The sequence below is a fragment of the Arvicola amphibius genome, chromosome 8 (genome assembly GCF_903992535.2).
Source record: "Arvicola amphibius chromosome 8, mArvAmp1.2, whole genome shotgun sequence".
Classification (NCBI taxonomy): Eukaryota; Metazoa; Chordata; class Mammalia; order Rodentia; family Cricetidae; genus Arvicola; species Arvicola amphibius.
In genome coordinates this window covers 75,436,049-75,455,326 of record NC_052054.1, presented here as the reverse complement: position 1 = coordinate 75,455,326, position 19,278 = coordinate 75,436,049, and the positions used below count along the sequence as shown (strand labels likewise).

The 19,278-nt window shown below is 51.5% G+C and overlaps 2 protein-coding genes across 4 annotated transcripts in view; one reads left to right on the top strand and one right to left on the bottom strand.

Moving 5' to 3' along the window:
• Nucleotides 1-11,311: 11,311 nt before the first annotated feature.
• Nucleotides 11,312-12,204, top strand: Cnfn (cornifelin). The gene is made up of 3 exons (XM_038340510.1): nucleotides 11,312-11,422; nucleotides 11,745-11,881; nucleotides 11,977-12,204. Exons 1-3 carry the CDS (start codon nucleotides 11,314-11,316, stop codon nucleotides 12,064-12,066), a joined length of 336 nt encoding a protein of 111 aa, XP_038196438.1. The 5' UTR covers nucleotides 11,312-11,313; the 3' UTR covers nucleotides 12,067-12,204.
• Nucleotides 12,205-14,493: 2,289 nt separating this feature from the next.
• Megf8 (multiple EGF like domains 8) overlaps nucleotides 14,494-19,278 on the bottom strand; it is a 48,951-nt gene continuing 44,166 nt past the window's right edge. For all 3 annotated transcript variants that reach the window (XM_038338877.1, XM_038338878.1, XM_042055502.1), the window contains one exon: nucleotides 14,494-17,156. In XM_038338877.1, coding sequence (XP_038194805.1) covers nucleotides 15,888-17,156 — 1,269 coding nt within the window. In that variant the 3' untranslated portion in view covers nucleotides 14,494-15,887. The remainder of the gene's footprint in view (nucleotides 17,157-19,278) is intronic.

Sequence of the window (19,278 nt, the reverse complement as noted above, 5' to 3'; positions counted from 1 at the left end):
GGGCTACTGATCCAAGGTTCAGGGAGTCTGTGCAATGGTGGTTAGCAGTTTCACAGAAGAGATGGCCTTGACCTTAAGAGAGCACAGGGTTGGAGAGCTGGCTCAGAGGTTAAGAGCACTAAATGCTCTTCCAGATGACCCAGGTTCAATTCATGGCACCCATATGGGAGTTTATAAATGTAATCCAATCACAGGTATGAATATGGTACACAGACATCATGCAGACAAATAAATAAACCATGTAATTTAAAAAAAAAAAAAGGAACACAAACTTGCTAGGCAGAGAACCGTGACAGTAAGTAGTGACCAAGGCTTCTTCCATACCAGAACACCTTATGTAAAGCGGGGGATTGGTCTGAGGGGCCTGGATTGTAATCTGAGCTACAGATGTAGTGGCAGCTAGATTCTCATGAGGGTCAGAGCACTGAAGAGCATGCTAAGGTATTGGGGATGGACTGGAACCCTGGAGGCAAAGGAGAGGCTTGAAGATAAACTAAGGCAGGGTCTGGGCTAGCACAGAAGCCATGAGGTTAGGGAGCATCCCAGAGCCAGCAGTGAAGTTGCAAAAAGCAAAACTGTTAAGGTAGGGATTGGATTATAACAGCAAAGATGCAAGCATGACATGAGGTCTTAGCCATGAAGCAAGTGGACAATGAGGCAAGCCTGCTGCCCGGGAGGAGGCCCAAATGCCTGTGAAGAGATTGAGGTGGGGATGCTCAAGGATCATCCCATGAGACACTTTAGGGGAACATCCGGGAGACTGGAGAGGGGTATGGGGGCTCACTCTAGCTGGAACCAAAAAATCTAGGATCACTCTAGAATAGGCAAGATGGGATTGAAGGAGGGCCAGGACAGACAGAGCCCTGAAGCTCATGGCCCACAATAAAGGGTCATGAGAGGCCCTGTTGGAATGGTGTGAGGATTAGCCGAAGAGGAAGTGAGGCAGCAGAGAGGAGGCTATAAAGGAAGTTTCCGATAGAAGGGAGTGGTCCGTGACAGATTGCAATGCTATCCTGGGGCCTCCCCCATGAACGAGTATGTGATGTCGCAGACCTTGTCTGGAGTCATGAGAGGCTGGCACCCAAATGTGGTGGGTTGAGGAGGGAGAGGAAGATAAGGGACTGAGTCAGCGAGCACCACACATTGCAGACGTTAAAGGGATGGGCTAGTGATTGACAGGATCTTGACGGGGTGGGAAGCAGAGAAGACGGAATGTGTTTTAATCATGTCAGAAAGGGAGAGACAGATGTAAGCACAATTGGCTTCTTAAAGGTGAGGGTAGCAGGGGACCCCCTGCCTCAGGGGCCCTATTTGACCAGGTAACTTCTGAATCAAAACCTGACGTAGGGCCAGGCAGTGGCAGAACACTCCTTTAATCCCAGCAGTTGGAAGGTAGAGTCAGGTAGATCTCTGTGAGTTCGAGACCAGCCTTTCCTAAAGAACAAGTTCCAGGACAGCCAGGGCTATACAGAGAAACCCTGTCTCAGAGAAAAAGAACAAAAACCTGACGTGGAAAGCCAGGTATGGTGGCTCATACCTGGAGCCTTGGTGCTTGGAGGCTGAAGCAGGGCTACCAACCGTTTGAGGCCCCCCTGGGCTACAGTGAATAGTGAGGTCATTATGTAACCCAGGATGGTCCCAAATTGTGTCCCAGAATGAGACCCTGAAAAACAACAAAACCCTCAACCTAGAATTCCCAAAAGGATTTATATCCAGACACTGAACACAACTCCATTCTCCTAGCTCATTAAGTATAGTCCCCTGAGATCTCTTCCTAAAGACCCCTATGTCCCCACAGTCCGCCCACCACACCTTCTGCCTCTACCTCCTATCTTATCCCTGCAGCCCCTACCCAAATCCAGGCTCCATCTTCTCCCTAGGCACTGAAGAGCTCCACCTAGTGTACTGGCGGAAACTCCAATTTCACACCTCGAGCTCTATCCCTACTCTACCCTAGCCCATGCCTGGTACTAACACAGTCAATGGTTCACCCTCTTCACACACACACACACACACACACACAAAGTTCAAGTTCCTCACTGTGGCTGTTACGGGTACAGCACAAGTCTTCGATTTGGGTACCTAAACATGGTCATGCACGGTCAGGCCTCGCTGCCTCTATGTCTGAAACCCTCTCGCAACCTCTGCTGTCACCTAGTGCTCTTCCAAGAACCAGCACCAGCAGCCCCTTTTCTGAATTTTTTCCTGACCATGTCAACCCCCCACACACAAGAGATTCCTGTGCCTCCCCAGCCCTTCACGCCTTTTACCATCAATGTCTGTCCTCCCCTCCAACCCAAGCTTTCTTGAGGGCAGGGCCCAGGTCTGATTCATCTTGATCAACACAGTCTCCGGCATCAGGCCTAGCACACCTGAAGTCTAGGAAATGTTTGTTTAAGTAATGAGTGGGTGAGTGAGTGAGCGCTGAGTGAGTGGGTGGCTATACAAGAGAACCGTGAGTAAATTCATGACAGTAGGAAGTGATGAACGGAGGGATGCGCAGGACAGGCAAGGAAGATAGAATCGATGGGTGCATTTCTGAGGTTGCGCATCCCTGAGCTCAGTTTCTTCTAGGGCCGTAAGTCAAGTCCAGAACCCCAGTAGTGGTCCTTCTGGAAAGAACTTACCTGAACCAACCAGAAGAGCTGGTTTGCTTGGGAACCCCTTGTGCCTGTAGCCGAACGGACCGGACCCGACCCCTACCAGGTAGATTCCCTGTCTATTGGCAGATTTGCCGAAACTAGCGGAGAATGACGTCTTTCGGAGCCTATTGCTGTCCGACAAGGGCTGAAGCCACGCCCATTCAGGAACATAGGGCGTGTCAGATCGCCTCTGGAGAGAGCTCAGACTGCTGAGGGCGTGGTTGAAATGGCCAAGAATAGGGTTTATGGCCTCTGGTACCTGGGTGTTTCCAGGCGGTCTATTTCTTTTCTTCTTCCCCTCCCTCTTCTTTTTCCCAGTACTGGGGATTGAACCCAGGGCTTTCCGTAGGCTAAACAAGGTCTCTACTACCGGGCACTGAGCCTTAATCCTTCTTCATTTTGAGACAATGTCTCGTTAAGTTGCGCAGACTGGCCTTGAACTCCCTATATTACCCTGAGTGGGCTCTGGTATTTGCCTCAGCCTCCAGAGCGTTTAGGATTACAGACCTGCATCATACCCAGCAGCCCTTGGGTTTTGGTGAAAGAAGCCACAGTCATTGATCCTAAAGGATCAAGGGCACTTAGGACCCCAGAGGAGAAAAATTAGTGGTCAGGATTCTTGTGTCTGAGGGTCCAAAGAATTAGAAACCTAAAAGATTGGGGTCCAGGAATTTGAACTCTAGGATCGTATGAGTCATTCTGGTTCACCTGTCCTGGATGACAGATCTGAGGTTCAGGATTTTATGAGGCTATTTGTGGGACTGGGACCATGCCTCGCCCCCAAGCAAGATTTTTGAGCCTGAGGTGGAGTGCCGACTAGAGGGGAGGTGGGAGGTGGGAGGTGGGAGGCGGTCTCTAGCCTGGATGTGGTTGGTACCTGGGAGGTGGGAGGCGGTCTCTAGCCTGGATGTCATTGGTACCTGCGTCTCTACCAAGAAAGCCAGGGCAGAGCTTCCTGCAAAAGGAACCCGGAATGGGAGGAGACTTGAGGATAACACAGAGACAAGGAAAAAGGAAAACAAAGATACCAAAGGTGAGATAAAAATAATAAAACAATAATAATAGTTCTCTTGTCCTGAGTTTACTGTGGCCTGGGCTCTGTACCAAAGCATTTTCACACAATTATTCCATGTTTTCCTCATAGTCCTTAGCAATTGGAGGTCATTAGCATTGTCATTATTATTATTATCCCTGTTTTACAAGTGAGAAAATTGAAGTCCAGTACAGGACAATCAAGATAGAGATAGAAGGAGGGAAAAGATACAGATGTAAAGAGAACACACACAGATGAAAACAAGATTAACAGATAAAGCAATCAAGAATAAAGAGAGGAAAAGACCTACAGTAAATAAAAGGAGCTGGGCCTCCAGAGCGTGGTGGCTACACGTTGCAAGAGACTAGGACTCAAGGGAGGTAGGGCCAAAAGATGAGGATTTCCGGGCATTTTCCTTCCCTGACTCTGTGCCTTCAGCCTTATCCAAGCCTTCGTGCTATGGGTGCTGAGCCAAGTTGGGGTCAAAAACAGTGATTAAGAAGAAGCAAATATGTCATTATACCAGCAAGAGATGATAAGAAAATGATTCATGGGGGTATCCCACTCTGGGAGTAACCTCTGCGTCACAGCCTCTGCTCTTTAATTTGGATAGATCATGCTTCGGGGAGGACTGGGGACAGGCCGGCCCTCTCCCAATCTCTCTCCATCACTTAGAACAGCTGCTGTACCACTTCATGAACACAGGTGGATCTCCCTGGGGGCAGGAAGTCCTAATGGACTTCCCTCCAGGCCTTGAACACTTGTACCTTAGAGACCTCGACACATGTCAGAGGCTCCATAAATGATGGATAAATGGATGGATGGATGGATGGATGGATGGATGGATGGATGGATGGATGGATGATATCCACATCTCTCCAAGAAGCTCTTCCCCACCCTGCCATTACCTTCTGTGTTGCCGTCACAGAGTCTCCCTGGCCCACACTATCTCCTCTAACCCTACCCTTTCTCCTGTATCTCTCCAAAAGCCACTGGGTCAAGCAGCCTCAGTAAACAGAAGCTGAAGCCCAGTTGGGGAACTCTCAGCTTCCCAAAGTTCCCAGGGACTGAAAGAAGTGTTCTCAAGACTCCCACTTCAGGCACACTCCCAGCACCTCAGTAGGAGACGCAAGATCATACCAAATCTGAGCCCTCCCATAGAAGTCAGGTGTGAGCTTACGATGTCGGCACCCACAGAACACACATCACATCCTACAAGCACAAACAAGAAACAGTCCCACAACCACAGAGTCACCTGCACTGACGGAAATATCCTCCTAACGCAGGCAAGACAGACGCCCCAGCAGTACAATTACATGACCAGCGACTGATAAGCCTGCTGGCTGGAAGGAGCATGAGCAAGAGACTTGGTTTTGTTCCTTGTTGTATCCAGAGCAACAGGCTGAACACATAAGCATCATGGCCATTATCATAGCACAGTGTTTCCTGCGTGTTTCCACAGACAGTGTCAAGCCTTTCACGCTGAACACGTTGCTCGGACCCCTCAACAATGCTATTTGACACAGTCGCTCTCACAGATGGGAAAACTGAGGTCAGAGAAGTTTGACAAACGAGCCCCGAGTTTTCATAGCCAGCAGCAATGGTGGGGGAGGGGCAGCCTGACGACCTGAATTTGATCCCTGGGACCCACAAGGCAAAAGGAAAGAAGTGACTCCCATACGTTGTCCTCTGACCTCTACACGTGTGCCATGGCAGGTGCAAACAAATAAAAAATGTAATAAAATAAAGCAATTGGAATAAAAAACCCAGGTTTCTTGGCTCAAGAATGTATCACCTAAGGTTATGTGTCAATCAATAAAGATAAATAAAACTGGGCACACTGGTACATGGCTGAGATCCCAGCACTGAGGCAAGATGGCTGCATAGCAAACTCCAGATCCCCGAAGGCTATAGGATTGTTTGTTGTGTGACTTTCCTGGAGAGAGGCAAGAAAAATACCTATTTGCTCCCCAATAGGGAGGGCGCAGGCGGACCAAAGAAAGATTCTATCAGGAACAACTTGGCAAAAATAAATAAATTTATTGGGGTTATTTAAAGACCATGGGTGACTTGGGAAGCTGCACCAATGAAAGTCCCACCCTTCTTCAATGCTTGTATTTACATGTTAGTATTTTCTAGGGTTATTTATAGCTGGGCAGGAGGGAACAGTAACTGAGGTCTCGGGAACATCTTGAGGTGCCCTTCTCCTCCTTCCCAAAGGCCCAGATATCTGCTGTGATTGCCATGACTTCAGGTCAAGGTCTCAGGTCACCACAGCTGTTCTGCTGCAGGATGGCACCAGGCTCATCAGTACTCAAAGAAGCATCCGCAAAGTTGCTCATCTGGTAAAGAGGCTTACTGGGTGACCCTGGCGACCTGAGTTGACCTGAGTTGACCCTAGCCCCATCCTTGGAAACTGATGCTGCCTTCTGGCTTCTGCATGCACGTGTATTTATTTATTTTGTTATTATTATTGTGCGGGTGTGTGTGTGTGTGTGTGTGTGTGTGTGTGTGTGTGCGTGCACTTGCTATAACAAGTACATGGGAGTCAGAGGACACCGTAATTCTCTTTCTACCACGTGGATTCTAGGAATCAGGCTTGACAGCAAGCACCCTTAGCACTGAGCCATTTCACTGGTCCAGTAATAATTTTTTAAAAGCGTCAAAGAAACAGCTTACACAACAATAGTGACACTCTGTCTCAAAGACCAAACAGGCAAAAAAAAAAAAAAAAAAAAGGTTCCAGCACTCAGGGACCAAGGCAGGAAAGCCATTGTGAGTCTGAGGCCAGCTCGAGCTACCTAGTATGTTCAAGACACGCCTGGTGGGATACATGGGGCAGTGCACAGACTCAATAAAGCAGGGCTCATAGGGGCTCACAGAGACTGAAGCCTGCCTGGTCTGCACCGGCTCCCCTGCATGTGTGCTATGGTTGTGCGACTCACAACAGAGGGAGTGGAAGTGTCTCTGACTCTTTGTCTTCCTCCTACTGGGTTGTCTTGTTCAGCCTTGATGTGAGGGTTTGTACTTAGTCTTATGGTATCTTGTCGTGCGGCATTTGGCTGATATCCCTGGGAGGCCTGCTCTTTTCTGAAAGGAAATGGAGGAGAAATGGAGCTGGGGGTGGTGGGGACTGGGAGAAGTGGAGGGAGGGGAAACTGCAAGCAGAATGTATTAAAAACAAAAAGAAAAAAAAGCCCTGCATAAAAGACTTCTTCTTAAAAGTCATACACAGTCACATAACCACACAGAGGGCACTGGGTGGCACACCTAAAGCTCCCCGGGTCCCTCCTGTTCTGCTGGGTTGGCCCTCAAGGAAACAGTAGGCTTAGATTGGGAAGGGGGGGCCCCACTTGTCCTCTCAGTCAGACTGGTTCCGCCAGGCCATGGACGGCACAACCTGTCTTGCTTGTGAAACCCATGTTGGGCAACTGGGCTCGAATGTGGATGCCTGAATTCCGGGGAGAGATGGGCTGGAACACCTGACTCTGGTGTCCTGAGGGAGCAGAGGGGTGGGGGGCCTGGGTGCCAGGCACATTCTCAGGGAAGGAGGAGAGGACTGGGAGCTAGACATCCAGGTTCTGGGCATGCAGGACCACAACCCCACTGGGTTTTGCTGTTGGAGGGAGAGCTCCAGTCATTGTAAATAAGATACAAATTGGCAGTCTGGATTGCCAATAACTAATTAGATTTGGTCTTGGTATATTCCCACGTAACAACCTTGGAACCGTCATTGTTTCTCTGAAATTCCAAGTAGAGTCAGTGTGGTGGTGCACACACAGAATTCCAGCCCTCATCCTTGGGCAGGGAGATCCTAAGTTCAAGGACAGCCTAGGCTTCATTTTGAGATGATATCTGAAAACACAACTGAACTTCTGGGAGCCAGTGAGATGGCTCAGCAGTGCCGGGCGGTGGTGGAGCACACCTTTAAACCCAGCACTTGGGAGGCAGAGACAGGTGAATCTCTGTAAGTTTAAGGCCAGCTTGGTCTACAGAATGAGCTCCAGGACATCCAGGGCTACACAGAGAAACTCTGTCTTGAAAAACAAAAACAAAAATTAAAAATGAATTCAAGCACTGTATATGTAACCAGTCCCCCACTTAAGGGGGACAAGGTCAAGCACCTGCCAGTTGGGTCATGCGTACTTCCCAGCTCCCCAGACTTCGTGTCTTCACACATCTGGATATCCCCCACCCCACTTCCCACTTCAAGCCAACTCACAATTTCCCCAGCCCCAGTTTCCTCCTCTGCATGAGTGGCTGTATCTAATTGGCGGCCCCAAGGCTATGCCATTAAACGTAACACTCGGGTTGTCACCTGGAGAGCCTGTGGTCCTCAGTTATAACTTGCAGTCACTTGCAGTTCTTTCTCTGTAATATGGGAAGAGGCCATGAGGCTGCCTTAGAGGAGGGTGAGACAGGGGAAAGACCCGTGATAGGAGACACAGACCCAGGATGAGGAGACACGAACACAGGGTCTGAGAGGAGAGACACCAAGAAAGAGGACACAAACACACACATGTCAAAACGGACCTGCAAAGCTGAGGAAAAGAAGGAAGGGATGTAATGGCTCAGGCTTTCAATCCGAGAACCCGGGAGGCTGAGGCAGGAGGATCACCGTAAATTGAGGCTAGCCTAGCTACATACAGAGTAAAACCCTGCCTCAAAATAAAGAAATAATAGAAGGAAGGGAATGTAGCTCAGTTAGCAGACAGCTTGGTTTGATCCCTGGCACTAGTTTGATTACCAGACTTGGTAATTTTGTTAGTGCAAGCCCATAATTTCAGTACTCGGAGGTGGAGGCAAGATGTCCAGAGTCATCCTCAGGTACACAGTGAGTTGGAGGCCAGTCTGGGCTACATGCAAGCCTGTCTCAAAAAAAATTTTAAAAAAAGAAAAGAAAAAAAAAAACAAGAAAATGAAGGAAGAAAGGAAGGAGAGAGAAAGAAAGGACAGACTTAATTTAGAGCTGGACAAAGACACAGAAATGGGAAGACAGGCACTCAAAAATGAAGTGGGAAATGTCAGTCAAGTATGTGGGTGCCTCAACAAGGGACAGACATGATGCTCACTGACATGGATCTGGGGACAAAGCAAGCCAGCCATTTGGATGATGCCAGGAGACAAAGGTTCGGGCCCTAGAGTGTTGTACAGGAGGAGAAAGCTGTGATAGCAGGCCAGCGGGTGATCCACTGCTGTCACCTCATATCCATACACTGTGGCATGGTGACACAACCTTCTCTAGAGGTGACACCCCAATTTTCTGGTGCCTCCTATATTTTAGGGGTGACACCCATGGTAGGAACTCCACCCAACTCTAATGCCGCTTCCCCACTGAGTCACCAAAAACCCTGTCAGGCCTGTTGGGGAAAAACTTTGATGAATCAAATATCCAATTCCCATCACCCCTGAAGCCCAGTACATTGGAAACTTGGATCTAGCTCTCTAGGAACACCCAGTCTCAACAAGGGACACCGGGGGCTCGACCCTCCTTTACGTAAATTGGCACACCCAGGCTCGGCCCTTCTCCCTCAAACACACAGGGCCCAACCCCAACCCTCCTCCTCAGATCCAAGGGTCTAGACCCCAGCCCTCCTACCTCAGACTCACATCCCAGACCACCCCTCAGGTTGGAACCAGGGTCAGTTACACCCTCACTTTTTCTTGTCAGTCGCCAGCCCTCTCTCTTCCCATTCCAAGTGGAGATGAGGTGTGATTATTTACTTTGGTCTCCATATGACTCACTGCCTAAAACACACTGCCCCCCCCACACCATGTTTCCAGGTCTTGAACAGGAAGAACAGTGTCCCTCGTTCCCCTTCAACATGACAAAATCACTAAGCAAGATGAGAAGGGACCGCAAAGGAAAACCCATCATCCTCACTCCCCTCTACTCTGAACAGCACACCAGGCCTCCTCTTGCCTCCCTCTCCCCTCCCCCCTCCCCCCCCCCCCCCCCACCTTATTGGTCTCCTAACCCTGCTCTCAGCCCACAGGTCCCTCTAACCGCTCCAAAACCCTGCTTCATATTTTCGCTATTTCTCTCCAGATGTTACACTCTGTCTCTCAATATCTTTCTCTCCTCATCTCTGTCTCCCAATTTCCTCTCCCACCACCCATTTCCTTCCGTTCCTGCATCCCCCACTCTCTTCTCATCTCCATCTTCCCCTCTCTTTTGGACCACTCTGCTCCTCAAGTCTTCTCCATCCCTGACTCTCTATCTCACCTCTACTCTGGTTTCTACCTCTGCCCCCAGGACTTCAGTCCTGAGCGATGAGACAGGAGGGGAAGTGGGGTGTGGGGAATGGAAAATCCAGGCGGAAGGGAAGAGGGTCAGGCAGACCGGCTAGGCTCCCTAGGTATCTCTGTCAGAGCCCCGCCCAGGGCTGTGTGGCCTGGCCCATATAAGTGGCTCTTAGCCTGACACCGAGAACTTAGTGTCTGCTGCGTGTCACCGTGTCACCTCCATCGCCACCTCCTCACGTGGGTCTGCAGGTAGGAGCACCTTCTCTCCCCACAGCCTTTGTTTCCAGGCAGGGCCCCTTGGCTGTTCTCTACCTCCTGGCTCTCAGCTCCGGCTCCTTTCTCATCTCTGATTGTCAGTAACTAGGAACCTTGCTCTCTCCCAAAGCCCCATCTTCCCAGTCTCACCTGTCCAACCTGAGAGGTATTGAGTTGAATTTAGAAATTCGGGGGCCCAGCACCCAATCTCCTAGTCTGTTTGGATTGGTCCTTCTGAAACAGTACATTTCTCTTCATCTCTGAGCCTGTGGCCCTTTGTGAGATTGGCTTGCAGAGGCAAAGTGCTTGGCGCTTGTGGGTGTCACCAGCAGTGTCTCTGTGGGCACCTGGCTCAGAGCTCTTTGTCTCTGCCACACCTGTCCTTGTCCCTTGCTCTCTTTGTCTCTCTCCAACTCTTCCTCTGCTCCATAAAGAGTCCCCTGGGGTCTGTCGGGCAGCTGTTAAGATGGGCGAGTTGTTCGCCCCACCCTTTCCATCCTAGCCAACAGGCTAACACAGCCTCTTTCTCTTCAGCTCTCTTCCCCGTGAGAGTCCAGCTCCCCCAGTGCCCTAGCCCCTTGCCCTCCCTTGCCAAGTATCCAGCGTCCCTGGGACAGACCCCGTTGCCGTAGCTGTTGCCGTAGCCCTCCCCTGCAGCCGTTCACACAGCAGCCACCTCCTCAGGGCCAGCGACATGCAGTTTGAGATGCACGACAACGTGAAAGGCAAAGGTGGGATCACAGGATGGACCAACAACCTTTGGGGAGCCAGGAATCTGGCTGCCTTCCTCCCCTGGGCACCCTGGCTTCGAAGATAAATGGCACCTGCTTTTACCCCAGAGACCCCTGAAATGCTGGAGCCCAGTCGCGGAGGAGGAGGTGGTGGTGGCAAATTTAAGCAATGCTCAGATGTGGTGCCCTCTTTTCCTCCCAACCTTGGTTCAACCAGATGTATAGTTGGCAACAGCAACAGGGACAGACTAGGGGTGTTGATGACCAAATGGAAGGGGTATAGTGATGTTTCCTCAAGGGGGCGGCCAAGTGGCCTGCCCAGACTGCCCGGCAGAAGGAAGGGTGGCAAGTGGCCCAGAGGGGCCTGCCAGGATGCCTATTGATCCTCTTTCCTACCTCCACAGCCATGTCCTATCCAGTGACCAGTCAGCCTCAGTGTGCCAATACCTGCTACCAGACACAGCTCAGCGATTGGCACACGGGCCTCACCGACTGCTGCAACGACATGCCCGTCTGTGAGTGTGCCCAGGGAAGGTGGGAAGGGGCGGAAGCTCACCCCAAACTCCTCCCAACCCTTTCTACACCTTTCACCTACCCCTTTGTGGGGCTCTGAATGGGCCCTTCTGCAATCTTCACTCTGCCTGAGATCTCACCATCCGGCCCTCAGCCTCCCTTTTCAGTAGCTGGTCCTCCCCACCGGACCCTGATTGCTTTGGGTCGTTGTTCCCTTCTTTACACCTGTCCTCCGGGAACCCTCACCCCCTCCTTGCCATCGTGTGTGCCCTCCTTGAGAGCAAGCGCAGCAGGTCCCGACCCTGACTATCCCGCCCTGTCTAGGTCTGTGCGGCACTTTCGCTCCGCTGTGCCTCGCCTGCCGCATCTCTGACGACTTCGGGGAGTGCTGTTGTGCACCGTACCTGCCTGGAGGCTTGCACTCTCTGCGCACGGGCATGCGGGAGCGCTACCACATCCAGGTGCGAACCAATTCCGGTGAGGACTGGGGATCCACCACCAGGGACCCCAGAGCAAGGTTTCTGACCCCTATCGATTTCTCTTTCCCACCCTCCAGGGCTCCGTCGGGCACGATTGGGCTACCCTCACCTTTTGCCTCCCATGCGCCCTCTGTCAGATGGCGCGGGAACTGAAGATCCGCGAGTAAAAACGTCCTCTTCCCTATCCCGAGTCCCTGGTCAAGCCTGGCCTCTCAGGAGATGGGAGGGGGCACTCCTTGGAAAGCCTGTCCCACTACCCTTTGCCACCGCCAAAAAGTACACCCACAATAAAAACCGGAAAACCAGCCCCGCCTACATGCTTTTTATTGTCGCGGGGAAGGAATCTGGGTGCAGTGGGAGGTTGAGTGAGGTGGGATGCATGAAAGATGTCTAGGTGTATCAGAGAAGACGGGTTTGATGGGACAGGCAGCATAGATAACGCTGCTGAGGCTCCCTGTAGGCGTCTCACAGAGTGAAACCATTAGCCCTCAAGCTGCAGATGGCCTATCTGAACCTCTGCCCACATCCTGAAAATAAGCAAAACAAGCAAGTTGGTTTTGGTGTCAAAGCCGGCTGTAATCCCAGCAGGATGCTGAGGCCAGAAGTTTAAGAGGCACCTGGGCAGCCTGGGATGCATGGTATGAGACCAGCCTGAACGACATACTGAGACCCTGCCTTAAATAGAAAAGCTTTTAAAGTGAAGGTAAAACTTAAACTCAAACAGGTGGTGGTGACACATGCCTTTAATCCCAGCACTGGGGAGGCAGAGGAAGGCAGATCTCTCTGAGTTGAAGGCCAGCCTGGTCTACAGAGCAAGTTCCAGGACAGGCTCCAAAACTACAGAGAAAACCTGCCTCCAAAAACAAAAAAACAAAACAAACAAAAAAGACTTAAACTCTTCGAACAGTGTTGTCCCCTGCTTAGGATCTATAGACTCTTAAATTTTAGGACAGACAGTGGTGGCGCACACTTTTAATCCCAGAACTCATGAGGTAGAAAGCAGGCAGAGTTCGAGCCTAGCCTGTTTTACAGAGCTAGTTCCAGGACAGCCAGGACTACACCAAGAAACACTGCCTCAAAAAAATAAATAGTTTTAAATTTTATGTGTATGTGTATGGGTTTTGTACCTGCACACACCATATGTGTGATGCCAAGAGCCAGAGAAGATGTGGAGTCCCCATAGCCTGTTCTCCCATCAGCCTCCAGACAAGATGGGCCTTTGGGAAAACCCTGTCAAGGGTAGCCCATACTGAAGTTCATCACCACCTCTTTAACTCAACTCATTGACTTTGTATGATGACATTTACTGCAAAAGAATTGAACATGTGCGGGGGCTGGGGGTCCAGTTTTGACCTTGCCACTTCTGTGTTATCTAAGTTTGTGAACCTTTCTGAGCCCATTTTCTCCTCTGAGGTTAGCAGTTCCTAATTCGAAAAACAAAAAACAAAACCTATTCTGGAAGCTGGAGGGATGACTCAGTGGTTAAGAGCACTGGCTGCTGTTAGGGAGGAGTTGAGTTTGATTCACAGCACCTATAGGACAGCTCACAACTGCCTATAACTCTACTTTCAGGGGATCTGATGCCCTCTTCTGGCCTACTCGGGCACCGGAACTCACATGCACATACACATACACACAAGTCTTTTTTTAAAAGCCAGGTTTATGTTCACATCTTAAAGGGTAGGAGTCACCATCAACTTATAAAGGCAAAACTCATGGAGCCAGTGATGCCTGAAATCCCATGTTGTTCATGAGTCACATGGGAAACTTCAATCTCTCTCAAGTCCAGCCTGCCATGTCCTTGTCTGCACTGAAACAAGTGACTGGTGTTGGGGTGAGCATACAGGGAAGGTGTACTGTAAAGCGCTTGCGGCAGAAGATCCATGCTGAGGGCGGAGAATTAAGGTCCACACCTGCCCTTACATCGAGGCTTTGGCACAGCCTGGGGCCAAGGGCTAAGATGGTTAAACATGATGCTTTTCAGCCTCAGTGTTGAGTATGTTTCAGAGAGTGCCCATCTGTACCCCGTTACCACGCTGTTGAGTGTTTCAGAGTGCCCATGTGTGCCCAGTTACCACACTGTTGAGTATATTTCAGAGAGTGCCCATGTGTGCCCTGTTACCACACTGCTGAGTGTTTCAGAGAGTGCCCATGTGTGCCCAGTTACCACACTGTTGAGTGTGTTTCAGAGAGTGCCCATGTGTGCCCAGTTACCACACTGTTGAGTGTTTCAGAGAATGCCCATGTGTGCCCTCCCAGCTCTACGAGTTCTCCATCTCAGCTCCTCAGATAAAACAGAATGGTTTGTGTGTTCTGTACCCCAGCTTGTCTTATCTAAAGCCAATGCCTGGACATAGGCTGTCTGTTTCTCCGAGTCAAACTCTGGCAGGGACAAAGAAAGAGTCAAAGACATCCCTGCCCATTGTCTCCTCGCCTCTCTTCTGGGGAGCAAGAGATCCCGTTGTGGTACACTTCCAATGCAAAGCCAGTCTCAGGACACATGACTCTGAGGTGGAACCGGGACAAGGACACCTGCGCCACTCACCCGGAACTCAGCCCTCCCTCCCATGCACACAAGAGGCACCCAAGACACCTGCGTCTTCCCCACACTTTATTTGCTGCGCCAGCTGCTCTCCTGTGGATGCGATGTGGTCCCTGCCCTCTGACACACAGCAGCAGGGCCTCTCAGACTGGGGTGACCCACCCCAGGACCAAAACGGCATGTGGAAGTCCAAGTCTTGGGAAAGCAAGAGTCCCAAGCTCAGGCAGCTGCCTAGGACGGGGGAAGGGAGTCCTCAAGGGTTAGAAGAGCATCTCCATCCAAAAAGGAAGTCTGGGTGGGGTGGCCCCCTACCCCCACTGTCACCCCACACTTGCTAGAGCAGGTTGTGAGGCATCTCGGGCAAAGGACTTTCCTCTTAGGCTCCCTTGAAACAAGCCTGAATTTGCAGCTTCAGCTGGTGACCCTGGTATCAGTCACCACTAAACTCTGTCCCTCCAGCCCAGGGAAGGCACAGCAGCTCATGGTTCCTATTCCTACACACAAGACACTGTCCTGTGTCTTCTCAGTAGCTGCCGGCTTTCGCCAGCACCACAACTCATTACCCTGGATCCCTCCTGTAGAAACACTCAAAGCACTTTCTGGGTGAGTCCCCAGTCAGACCTAACTCAAGCCCAAACCGGACTCTGCTATTTTTCCCACAAGCCCCAGCCTGCCCCTTCTTAGTAATGGCCTCGCTCCACCCTGGCCCAGGCCATGACGTGGCCATCTGGATGTGTCCCCTTCCTCACCCTAACATCTGCACACTGTCACATCCTGTCACTCCTCCTGCATCTGATCCTGACTCACCCTCCTCCTGCCACTGCTACCCACCTGCAGCCTTTCCAGTCCCCTCCAGCCCCCTCTTCTTGAACAGGCATGACTCCTCATTCCCCACCACAGAACTGCCCAACAGCCTCCCAAGAATACAGCCCAAGGTCCTGCCTGTGCCCAGCCTCATCTTACACTTCATCTGGGCTGCAGTGGCCAGGTATCTGGTTCTTCTAATAAAACAAACTGGTTCCAGCCTCAGGGCCTTCAGAAGCCTTGTAGCTTCCTTAACTCTGCATCATTTCCCGAAGAACTTCCCTCTGTCTGCTACCTTTCCCAGCCTAGTTTCTCCAAACACCTACTTTTTATCCACAATCCCTTAGTGTTAGACCTTGCTAATGTCAAGACGCTCCTCTGAACCAGTGTATGCGCGTGTGTATGTGTGTGCATGTGTGTGTCTCCTTCCAAGAACCCAAGTCCCATCAATCCAGGGACGCTCCTCTCGCCTCTTGCTTTGCTCTGTGCCTACAACTGTACTAGGCACAAAGTAGCAGCTCAATAAATAGTTGCTAAATGCAGAACAAAGGGGGAACCCTGGGGAAAGGGAGCCAGTGGTTTCTGAGGACTGTCCAAAGTCATCAGGTGACTTGGCAGCTGTGGATGAGGACTCTTGACCGGTCAAAGGGACATGCTAGTGAGATTGTCCTGGCTCAACAGTCCCTTTCGGCCTCCACCACCCCCATGCCCACTGCCTCCAGCACCCCCGCTGCCCCCACAGTACTCATGCAGCCTATGCCGCAGCGTGACAAGGGCTGACCCAAGACAAGCCCCATTGGGAGCATGAGGCCCCCCAGGCAGCTGAAGCAGCAGAGTGGCCACACCAGCCATGCCATCTTCTGTGGGTTCAAGGGTGATGGGTCCAGCTCGTAGGCCAGCTGTGGTGGCAGGGAGGCCCGGTGGGCAGCACCCCCCTCCCATGGGTCCCCAGGGCCCCCCAGCTCCTGTCAGCAACAGAGGTGCTAGGAAAGGCTCAGAGCGGCGGAAGGCAGGAGGTGGGAGCCCGGCAGGCTTCCAGGGCGGGGCCGGGCCGGCGGGCTCTGCAGGGAAGCAGACGGTGACCTTGGCGAAGGGGCGGCTGGCCATCTTAGTCATCTCCTGCAGGTGCCGGCGCTGTGCCCGCCGCTGGTCCAGGGCCTGCTTGGCCTTCCAGAGGAGAACACAGAGCGAGAGGAAGAGGAAGAAGCAAGAGAAGAAGACGGAGAAGAAGACGAACAGGTCAATGTGGGCCTGATCTTGCCGGAAGAAGAGCAGGCCCTGTGAGTCCGCCGAGCCATTGGCACCAGGCCCACTGGGATCTCCCACGCCTAGCAGCAGCAGGTAGAAGCGGCTTGATTTGAGGGCATGGTGCTCGTGCGGATAGGTGATCACCAGCCTGTCTCGCACACTGTGGACCACCAGCACTGCCGATGGCTCTGTCACTGTCACATAGGTGATCAGGCCCCGGGGCCACACCTCCCGGACTCGTGGCTCCACTGGAGTGCCTGGACCACTTCCAGTCCCTAGTCCTCCTAGGTCCCCGGCCACCCGGGGTCCACCATCAGCGGGAGGAGGGGGTGGTGGGGGAGGTGGAGGCGGCTGGATATGCACAGTGTGAACACCCGTATCAGGGGCCACTCGGACCACAAAGGTGTCATAGGAAGTGGAGACGTAGAGGTCCACAGCACCGAAGGTCACATCTAGTGTCAGGCGAATGTCCACGTTGGTGAACTTGGGCTGCACGCCAAACAGCACAGTGCGTCCAGGACCCAGGGCCCGGCGTTTGGGCTCGTGGAAGCAGTTGGTCTGGGAAGTAGGGTCCAGGCAGCACTCCTGTTCCACGGAGATGAGCCGGTAACACTGCTGGCCCCCTAGAGGGCTCCCGTGGAACGACTCCCGGCACTTGGCACACTGTGGACAGGAAGGAGTAGAGGGGGCCATCAGGACTGAGCTCCGATGAGACCCTCAATTCCAAACAGCCACTGCACTGCGCTCCCCTGCAGCACCCTACCCAGCCGAGCTCAGGCTCTGATGCTCAGCCCTGAGGAGTTCTGTGGGACCCTGGCTGTACATCCTCACAAGCTGCATGGCCCTGTGCCAGGGACCTGAGCTCAATGAACACATTTAGACAGAAACCAAGGCTTGCTCGGGGAACTGAAATCACATTTGTGGCACTTGGCTCAGAGTTGGCAGCCTCGCCTGCCCACCTGGCTTCTGACCTGTTGGGCACATGTCCATCTTAGGGCGTCTACACCAGCTGATCCTCTCTGCCTAGACGACTCCACAGGTCCGCTTGTCTGTCACAGTCATTTCCACCTGAAGTGTCACTTTCTTACCAAGGCCTCCCTCAGTCCTGATACCATACCTACCACTTCTAGGGGTGTTGTCTGTTTTGCTTTTGAGACAGAGTGTTGCTGTGTAGCCCAGGCTAGTCTTGAACTCTTGATCTTCCTCGGCCTCCCAAGTGCTGAGTGTACAGGCATGAAGGATTATATCCACCTCAGCTTAAGCTTTTCTGCTTACCTTACCCCATCTCCTAAACAACACAAGTCCCAGAGAACAGATATTGTGCTTGCTTTGTTATCCACTGGGGCTCCAGTTCTTGCATGGCGTCGGGCATATACTGGGTGCTTAGTGAACATATGTGGAATGAAGGAGAGATGGGGGTAGGGACAAGCTCTCACAACTCCTGCAACTCACCAGGAACCACTCCCATCCAGACAGGCTCCCCCAGCCAGCCACCAGGACTGGAATAGGACCCTTGGTCTCTCTGGGCCTTTTCTTCTCATGCCTACATTCTGCCAAGGGCCCTGCAAAGCCTTGACAAGTCTTCCACGTCTGGGCTAAGCTACTACCTCCAAAGCACAGCATGCAGCTCACCCAGGCACTCTCCACACACTGGCTTATTACTGCTGTAATTATTAGAACCGAATAAACACTACTTGGAGTAGCCAACAGAGGCTGGAGGAAGTCTGCACTGATCTCCAGCCCACTCTAGTATTGTGGATATTTGTGATGAGGTTTTGTTTGTTTTTGCTGAGCACAGTGGCACACACCTATAATCCTAGTATAGGGGGACTTACTGCTCTACCACTGAGCCACACCCCAGCCCCTCACTGGGGGATTCTAGGCAGGTGCTCTATCATAGAGGATTGTTTCTAGGCTTTCAGAGTATGTGTGTGAATTCATTTGTGTGTGTGTGTGTGTGTCTGTGTAGTATATGTGTGAGTGAATTTTATGTTTGTGCATATATATGTTCAAGTGTTTTTGAGGATCCAAACTTAGGTCTTTTTTGCTCTGTTTTGTTTTTCGAGACAGGGTTTCTCTATATAACAGCTCTGGCTGTCCTAGAACCTGCTTTGTAGACCAGGCTGGCCTCAAACTCACAGAAATCCACCTGCCTCTGCCTCCTGAGTGCTGGGATTAAAGGTGTGTACCATCATGCCTGGCTATAGACTTATATGCCTGGCTATAGACTTAGGTCTTAATGCTTTGCTGACTGAACTATCTCCCCAGCATCCCTAGTGGCCCTTTCAGTCATACAAGAGTAAAGCAAAGTTTCTGGTCTACGATGCAAAGGGCAGAGATCAGCAAGGTTGTGAAACTTCTGAATTTGGGGTGGAGCTACAACTCTATTGACAAATAGTTATGTTCCTGGACAAGAGAAGACTTGGAGACAGAAAGTTCTCTCCCTCTGGGCCTGCAGAGGGGGTGGGAGCAGTGGGACACAGCAGTCAGTCAGCCTCTCTGCTTCAGAAAAGAGAAATGGGCCTAAGCAGAATTTGGTTTTGTGTTACGTTTTTTAAGACTGAGTCTTGTACCATGCAAGCCTAGAAATGACAGTAATCCTCCTGCCTCAGCCTCCTATAAACTAGAATTACAAACTGGAGCCATCAGACCTGGTTCCCAAAGGGGATTTAAATCTAAGTTTAGAATTAAACCAGCCCGGAGTCACCTGACAGGAGAAAGCAAGCACAGCTGGCACAAAGCAGAGCAGAGGAGAGCCATGGGGACATTCCTGACATCACTGTGA

Excerpts from the sequence above, each read along its gene's own strand:
- Cnfn (XM_038340510.1), top strand. The coding sequence starts at position 11,314 with ATGTCCTATCCAGTGACCAGTCAGCCTCAGTGTGCCAATACCTGCTAC. Across the intron at positions 11,423-11,744 it reads CTGCAACGACATGCCCGTCT|GTCTGTGCGGCACTTTCGCT; the intron begins GTGAGTGTGCCC and ends CGCCCTGTCTAG. Across the intron at positions 11,882-11,976 it reads GGGAGCGCTACCACATCCAG|GGCTCCGTCGGGCACGATTG; the intron begins GTGCGAACCAAT and ends CCCACCCTCCAG.